General features: G+C 42.1%; 1 protein-coding gene across 1 annotated transcript in view; it reads right to left on the reverse strand.

The window, feature by feature from the left end:
- Positions 1-4589: 4589 nt before the first annotated feature.
- The window catches only part of nsd3 (nuclear receptor binding SET domain protein 3), a 29432-nt gene continuing 25072 nt past the window's right edge, over positions 4590-8949 (reverse strand). Inside the window, exons 22-25 of the mRNA XM_008281547.1 lie at positions 8327-8468; positions 8134-8240; positions 7828-8032; positions 4590-6502 (exon numbers count right to left, since the gene is read on the reverse strand). Of these exons, the coding sequence (XP_008279769.1) occupies positions 6231-6502; positions 7828-8032; positions 8134-8240; positions 8327-8468 (726 nt within the window). The 3' untranslated portion in view covers positions 4590-6230. The remainder of the gene's footprint in view (positions 6503-7827; positions 8033-8133; positions 8241-8326; positions 8469-8949) is intronic.

Below are 8949 nucleotides of genomic sequence, written 5' to 3' on the forward strand. Positions count from 1 at the left end.
GAGTGACACGTAGACCGCCCGAAACACCGAATGAAGGTGAAGCTCGTTGATTTGAACCGAGCCGCTGCAGCCCTTGACCCTGGTCAACCCGTTTCTATCCGCTCCGGAGTTCACAACAACCCGGAACATGTAGTTGAAGGAGGAAGCTAGCAGGTTAGCAGCTACACGCAGTTAGCAGCTACACGCAGTTAGCAGCTACAAGCAGCACGACAGCAGCAGTCATCCACTACGTCATTACTTCCATCTACAGGTAGAGTCCTCAGGTAGCAGGCTTCGGTTTGGCGTGTACAACGAAGACCTGGCATCAGAGAAAAACCACATTGGAAACACACACACGCTTCAACTGTATACAACACACATCACGGACAAGTGTGTGTGTGTGTGTGTGTGTGTGTGTGTGTGTGTGTGTGTGTGTGTGTGCAGAGCCGGCCCGAGGCAGAGGCAGTACAGGCAAATGCTAAGAGCGTCACAAGCGCATACAAATCTAATATTTATAAGGTATAAAAATAATAAGATAAACATGGACAGCCATGTTTTTGTGTTATACACAATTAATCACATCTTATCTGTTACTGAAGTTAAACAAATTAATATTAATCAGTCACTATTGACAATTTTGGTCATATTCTGCATCATATTGCAAGCAAGTATGAGATTGATCTAATTAGTTAGTACTGCTAATTAGAACTAATCAGGCCCTACAGATTGAATGAGCTTGGTCTCATTTCTTTTTCTTGTTTCATGTGACTTAAACCCACCATTTTTATGCCATAAACTCAGGAGTTTATTTACCATAAAAACAGTAAATTTCTGAATATGCATTCTGCAACGCACACGTTGTTTTTGTAGTTAGATGTGTTTGTGTTGTTTGTTGTGTTTTCATGTTCTCAGTGTTCGAAAACAAAACGCTTCATAAACCGGAAGCAGTGGTGAGATGATTCTATCTGACTTGACGCGTGGAAGCAACAAGCCACGTCACGTCAGAGGGTTTTTAAAAAGCGGTGACGTTTGCATGATTTTTAGTTTTTCTATCAAAGAAATTAAATTTAGCAGTTTTCTAAATACATTTACCTTATTTTCAGCTTGTATTTGTATTTAGGAAAAAATAAAAAAACCCGATAAAATTGTTGTCAAAAATACTGTAAAATAATGAGAGGAAAATATAAAAACACACAAAATTTCTTAAATTAAAATACATTTATCAACCTTAGTTTTTAACAAGAGCTCAGTAGACTGTTTTATTTTTATTGGCTTTTTAATGTTTAATAAAGAATATTTGCAAATGGAAAGATAGAATATAAATATAAATAAATAAATAAAATATAATAAAATAAAATCAATATTTAAAAAACATTAAAAAAAATACTACAGCACTACACTTAAATATAAGTTCTATCAAAGAAAAAAAAGGAAATATTTGTGATATTACAATACATTTGCAAATGTGTTTTAAGTATTTTTATGATTAAAAAAAAAATATATATATATACTTTTTTAATTGTAATTTCACATTAGAATGTAAATTAGGTCTATTTTTTGTAATTTTAGTAATATTTTATGGATTTCAAAGATATGGGTGAAAGAAAAAATCCCATTAAGTGCAGATTTTTTAATTTAATTAGTGTACTAATTAACAAACATACATTTTTTCCTCTTCCAGGCCTAAAATCAAGATTATTTTAATCTTTTTTTTTGGTTTGTTTTCCCAGTTTAAGATATATAGAAATGCAATTAAATCTTTCATTTTTCCTCTTGTTATCTGCTGCGTAGACAAAGAGTTTAAAATAAAAAGTGAATATAAACAAGAATCCGATCTGCTTCACCGGTTCTTCATCAAACAGTTAAAAAAAAAAAAAAAAGCCAGGTGCAGCGCGAGCGTTTCACTGAGACAGAGTACAGCTTTATTAAAGTCAAACTTCAGGCATGTCTGAACTCTTCAAACTCAACTTTAGAATGAAAAAGGACAGAATCAATATTCTCAAATAAAAAGACAGTCATGTACAAAAAGAGTGTCGTCTCAACAGTCACACACATTTAGAAGCAGAATTGTACAGGCAAAAAGAGCACGCCACAGTAACATGATCCTATGCAAGTTCAATGCAAACTATTTACAGGTTCTTCAACAATATGTAGTATGCAGGAACACAGGTCGAACAGTAAGTAACATGGTAGTTTGTGTTCATCCACGTTTTTAATTGAAGCAACACCAAGAGAGATAGATATGACCCCAGTTAGAGTTACTGTAAGCAATTTTACTACGAGTAAAAAGAGATGAGTGCTTATGAAGGTGAGTTTACTTCTTTACTCCATCACTACTCGACAGCATGTCAATTAAAAACTCAATGAAAGTCGGCAACGTGGCACAAAAATATTTTTTAAAAAATAAAGACGTCACAGTGAACTGAAACAACAAATAGAGGGGAGGGGGGGTGGTCCGTCCTAAAATTAAGTGAAAAATGCTCCTCGGGCATATTTAAGGGTCACTTAGAACAAACATGCTGTCTCTTCAAAAAAAATAAGATATATGTGGGCAACAACAAACAACAAAACGTACACATCAGATAAGTTTTTTTTTTTAAATGGTGACACTTAAATCAGTAATACTGAACGAGCTGAGGAGGGCAGACTGGCACGAAGGGACGATCGTGGTCATGCGATCTGTAGGTGCAAAGAAACAGAAAGGCCGTTCGGTTTTATGCTGAATCTCTGTGCAATATGGTTAAAAAAAAACAAAAACAGAAAAAAGAAAAGACATAAAATCACTGTCTGATGTTAGAAAGCATGCGTTTCAGCTGAACCTTCTAAATAAAAGCTTTCAGGACCAACAAAAGTCAGGGATGATCACATGAAGAAAAAAAAAAAAACACCATAATAAATATAAAAATAAAGAATATTCAAGTTTAGATGACCGCTTTTTGCAAATAAAAGTGCGTTAATGATGCACCCGCCTGAAGTAATAAGTCATGAAAGAATCCGTTTTATTCTCAGGAGTCCACAAACAAAACAAACAAAACAAAAAAGGAGAAGAGCTGCTGAATAAAATTTAGTTTTGTGCATAAACACGTCAAAAGGTTGACAGAGGAAGAAGCTCCCATGAAGCACCTGTGTTGTGTTTCTGATGTGCATATTTAACATATTAAAGTCACTCATGATGTTTAAATCAGACATTTGAAGGCTGTTTCAGTCCAATACGCAGCGTTCAGGTTTGATGTGGTCGTTTAAAGGCTCCTGGACTTAAAAAAAAAAAAAAAAAAAGAAGGAATATTTGCATGTTTATAGATTTTAGACAATTTTCAAGGGACTGAAGAGCGAATATATGCAAGTTTAGATACTTTTAACAGAGTAATTGAGGTTTATAGCTTATAAAAAAAACCTTCTGCATTCAGTGGCTCGCCTTCTTTTTTCTCGTCTTCATGATTAAACATCCGGTTTATCAGCTCAGAGCCACTCGTGCAGTCGATTACAACAAAATCCTTCACAAGGCGTTCAGCTGTTTGCTCTTTGAGAGGCGTTAAATGAACTCTGGGGTTATTTTAGAGGGTCACTAGGGTGGTGGGGGGCTGGAGTCTATCCCAGCTGACTCAGGGTGAAGGCAGGTTCACCTGGACAGGTAACCAGTCTATCACAGGGCTACACTTAGAGACAGACAACCAAGCACACTCACATTCACACCTACGGACAATTTACAATCACCAATTAACCTCAGCATGTTTCTGCACTGTGGGAGGAAGCCGGAGAACCCGGAGAGAACCCACGCTGCACGGGGAGAACATGGGGACTCCACGCAGAAAGATCCCGGCTAACCACCGAGCCACCTTGCAGCTTGAACTTAGAAGTGTTTCTGTTCTTTACTCTGCTCTCAACAGCATCTTCTGAACACATCTCTGAAAAGGTTTCAACAAGAACCGACTGCACGACTGGTTCGACCCGATAAACAGGAAACCCTAAAATGATTTAACATGATTTGGAAACATTGGCACCGTTTGACCTCCACTTTTGACTCCAAAACAAACAAAAAAACATCTTTTAAGGGCATAAAACGCACAAAAAAAAGTCACTGGATCACGAGCAGAAGGCCGAGGCATGAAGACTGAGAAGCTTCCTCCTGTGATCAAACAGAAAGTTCACGTCCCAACACTGAACTGTTTTGAACACCAATCATTAGTGAGTCACGATCACAGGCCGATGAGCAGCGGCTGTTGTGGAATCATTACACCGAATGTAAAAAACAAAACAAAGGACTAAATACAGGTATCGTATGTAAAACTCCCCATATGTGTGTTTGTTTTCTTTTTTTTAAATAGTCTATTTCACTTCGGGTGGAGAGGGAGACAGAATTACTGCACTGGTGTCTGAAAAAAAAAAGAAAACTGGTATAAAATGTGGTGCGATAAATACAAAAAAGTTTGGATTTGACAGATGAGCGATTTAAAAACACTGTACAGGAGTTTGTACATCATACTGGACTGGACTGTTGGTACACCGTTTTTAGAAAGCCCAGCCTTGAGAGTGAAGAAGAAGAAGAAGAAGAAGAAGAAGAAGGGGAGGAAAGAGAAGAAGAAGAAGTGCCTCCGGAGGACACTGAGGACTTTTTTTAAGCCGGGCTGGCAGTCAATCCTACTTGTGCCAAAACAAACAAACAAACAAAAACAGCATTTAGGCCACTTTCCTTAAAAAACAAAACAAAAAGGAGAAACTTAAAAAAAAGAAAAAAGTAAAAACACACCCAGCACGTTTCCGACCGAGAGGCGAAAAAAGTTACGACACAGTTTAAATTCCGACGTCACTACGAGAGAGAAAGAAGAGGTATCCATTTTTAAAACACTTGTCGTAGGTTCTGTTCCGTTTACACTTCCCGTGTGTGACCGAGCTAAACGTGAAAGTGCTTTTCAGAAAAGGTTTGGCAAAATTAAAAAACAAAACAAAAACCGTCACAGTACACAACTGAACTGGACTGCGCCTGGGCAGTAGTTAGTACAGCCGAAATCCAACTTAAGGCTTATTAACAACACTTTAAGACAGCACCAGTGATCACAAGCTGGGCCCCTCCGTCGTCTACTGTACAAAAAAAAAAACACTCGGACGAAATGTGACAACGGGAAATCAAATTAAAAAAAAGAAAGGAATCTGTCTTGTCGTTTTAAAAAAGCTTCTCTCAGGAACAAGTCGGAGAGGCGGCGGCGGCGGCGGCGTCCCCCCTTCGCCCCTCCTGGTCTTTAAGTACTTTACAATATTGTGAGCCAATTATGTACACAATGGCAAGTGAGACTGGCAATATGAAAATCACAAGTACTTCTGTAATGTCATACCATTACACTATATACCATTATAATTCACCTTAATAGGACTATTTTCACAAGGAGGTCTGCGTAATGTTTCAACACCTAAACAAACAAACGTAATACACCACTCACCGAGATGAAGTGAGAGAATCTGTCTGTAAACATTAACAAACATAGATACTGTATATAATTATATTCATCTATACCCATAAGTATATTAAAACCATGTTTAAGGAAGGTTGGAATGTAGTGTGGTCCTGAAAAAAATTGCACAAAATCGGTCATTTCCCCTTCCCCTCACCCTCACCCTCACCCCGACCAACCCTCCCTGCTCCTTTTGTTCTCCAAGAAGAGATAAAACCGGATGACAGATCACGCCAGGAGCGATGGAGCAAAGCTGGCTCGCCTCCATCCTACAGCCGTCCTGTGAGTGAGATGTCGACCACAGCGTACAGCAGGTAAACCAGGACGGTGGACAGGTTCTCCTCCTCCTCCTCCTCATCCTCCTCCTCCTCCCCTCCATCCATCCATCCGTCCTCGCTCGCTGAGTTCTTCAAAGTGCCGGTAATAGACGACATGACGACAACACTTAAAATTTCCACAGCTGTAAAAACAATTTTTTAAAAAAACAACAAAAAAAAGAACGACGTGATGAGGTTGTGGTCTGGGCCCTCCGCCGGGCGCCGGCCAGCTGCAGAGAGTGTAAGTAGTGGTGTGTGTTTCTATGGCAAGAGAGGAGGGAAAACGGCGCACAATGATGCCGGCTCGCTCCCGCTGCTCTTACTCCATCCGCTCTGCTCTCGCCACAAACGGCACCGAGGTGTTCGTCAGTGTGTCTCGGCGCCGCTCAGAAAGCGCTGTATTCCCTTTAGCGGTGCCCTGCTTCAGATCGGAGGTGGGAGCGCGGCGCACCGTGCAGGGAATGAGGTATTGAGGGGAGTCGCGGCGTCACTCCGAGGCCGGCTGGCCCGACTCCGGCTCCGGCTCCTCTTTGACCCTGACGGGGCTCGCGGCGGAGCGGCGGGGCTGGGCCGAGCTGGAGTTGGAGCCCAGCGGACTGAGCGGGTTGTGGCTGGAGCAGCAGGGGCGGTCGTCCAGGGAGGAGGAGGTGAGCGCTCCGGCCTCGTGGTCCCGGCAGAACGAGCGAGGGCAGAAGTCACAGAAGGACGACGCCGGGGCGCCGCAGACGCTGCAGTCGTGCCACGGGCATTCCCAGCGTCCTGCAGGCAACAAGAGAGCAGTCAGTAGGAGATACCAGGAAGGCAGGGATCCCCAACGTAAGCTGCTGTCCTGCAGGTTTTAGACGTCACTGCAACACACCTGATTCACATTAATGGATCTCATGTCAAGTTCTACACAAGTCTCTTAGTGATCCATTAGTTTGAGTCAGATGTGTGCAGTAACGTCTAAAACCTGCAGGAGAGCAGCTCACGAGGACCGGAGTTGGAGATCCCTGCTGTAAGGTCAACTATGGAGATTGTGGACACACGTTTCTGTTAAACACAATCACAAAGTGGCTGCTTTCTTAACAAAATCACCAACATTACACCATTTATCAGAGCCAGAAACAGTAAATAAAGATCCATACATCATCTCTACACCTTAGTCCTCACTAGGGTCATGGGGGGCTGGAGTCTATCCCAGCTGACTCAGGGTGAAGACAGTTTCACCTGGACAGGTAACCAGTCTATCACAGGGCTACACTTAGAGACAGACAACCAAGCACATTCACATTCACACCTATGGACAATTTAGAATCACCAATTAACCTCAACATGTTTTTGGGAGGAAGCCGGAGAACCCACGCTGCACGGGGAGAACATGCAAACTCCACACAGAAAGATTCCGGTGCCCCCACCAGGACGCAAAATGGCAACCTTCTTGCTGCGAGGCAACAGTGCTAACCAACTGCGCCAACTTGCAGCCATTTTAATCATTTGAATTCAAATTGTTAATTCTTAGACTCAAAGTAAAAAGATCACAAACAATAGGAGGTCACTACATTTTCCAATCATAATGTTGCTGTACTTTGTTTACAAAGTGCTTACCAGATATACAATGATTGTGAAAAATACAAATAAAATGCAGGAGAGAAACGCCGTANGTGACCTTCTAGCTGTGAGGCAACAGTGCTAACCACCGAGCCACCTTGCAGCCCAAACAAAGAAAGATGATCGCTGGATTTTGCATTTTCCAACAGTCCTTGAACTACTCATCTGTGATGTACGAGCAGTTGGGACAATGGACTCATCAGAATCACCTCATCCTACACGTCTCATTTAGGAGTTTCCCAAAAATAAACGATTTGCTCTCATGAGACTCTGCAAAAAACTATAAATTCTGCTCTCATCAGTGCAGCTGAGAAGCCGTCAGTGACTCGGCTGTGACCTGCAGGGATGTGACAAAAATTCAGAGACTTCAGCTGAACTGCAGGCTGTGTTTTTAAAAAATGATTTATATCCTTACAACTTAGTTTGGTGTGCACCAGATATGTTGAAGGTCTCTCTAAAACAAACACACACATACAGGCTCCTTCAGTGTTTACCGTATGGAGGCTTGGTGAGGTTCAGACACAGCAGGTGATACGCCTTCGGACAGTCCTTCCTGTCACACATCACCAGCTCTCCTCCTTCGCCGCAGCAGAAGCAGAAATACTCGTGCGTGTGTTTGCCCTCCATCCGCATCTTCCGCTTCTTGGGCTTCAGCTTGGCGTTTCTGGCCTTCTCCTCTTTCTCCATCACCACAGCGCTCTGACAGAAACACCACAGAAGGGAAGACGTGGCATCAAACACGGGTTTCAGGCTGAGGTTTGCTCTCAGGTGGGAAAAAAACACTCAATTAACGTCCTCACCGTCGGCTGCACCCCGAGGAATCCGGAGCAGTTGTCTGCTCCGCAGTGACAGGACGTCCTCCTGTTGCCCACGCAGTGCAGGTTGTAGTTGAACGTCAGCTCTGTGCCTACAGAGAAACAGGGTTAGGGTTAGTACATGTAAAAGTTAAAAAGGAACTTTAAGCTCGAGTGTCGTGGTTCGATGTGAACTCACTGGCTTCGATGTCACACAGGGCAAAGAGTCCAATACGGACGTCACCGTTTACCGTCCACTTCTGGGTTTCACAGTTTGGGCTGCAGCTGTGGTTCATGAACCGGGACGAGTTCCCTTTGGGGCCGGCGTCGATCACGCGATCCTACAAGGAAAGACAGACATTAAGTCACGAGTAAGCTTCAGTTGTTAACTTCATGCAACCAGCATGTCTTCAAAATGTTAAAAAGTTTGTATTATTTTTTGCAACACCTGGCAGCTGTTGCTGCAAAACTCTACACGCACAAAGGCTAACGTTAGCTTCTTTAGGCTAACAGATCTTAAGCTGGATGCTGCTCATAACGACAGCAGTGTACTCATATCCCGTTTATGCCTCGTTTCCACATAGTTTTGCTTCATGTCCGTAAATCTGTACAGTATACAGACTGTGCCCCCTGGTGTTCAACGCAAGAAATGCATTTAATTACAGATGGATTTAAAGGGAAGCGTCCAAGGCTATCTGTTTTTTTTTTTACCATCAATTTTAATGACAAATGTGCATGAAGCATAAAAACAGGATTATTAATACATGGAGAGGAATAAGAGCGGAGCTTAAGCTGCCTCACGAGGAGCCTGTTGGGTGAAAT

The sequence above is a fragment of the Stegastes partitus genome, unplaced genomic scaffold, assembly GCF_000690725.1.
Source record: "Stegastes partitus isolate 25-593 unplaced genomic scaffold, Stegastes_partitus-1.0.2 Scaffold237, whole genome shotgun sequence".
NCBI lineage: Eukaryota > Metazoa > Chordata > Actinopteri > Pomacentridae > Stegastes > Stegastes partitus.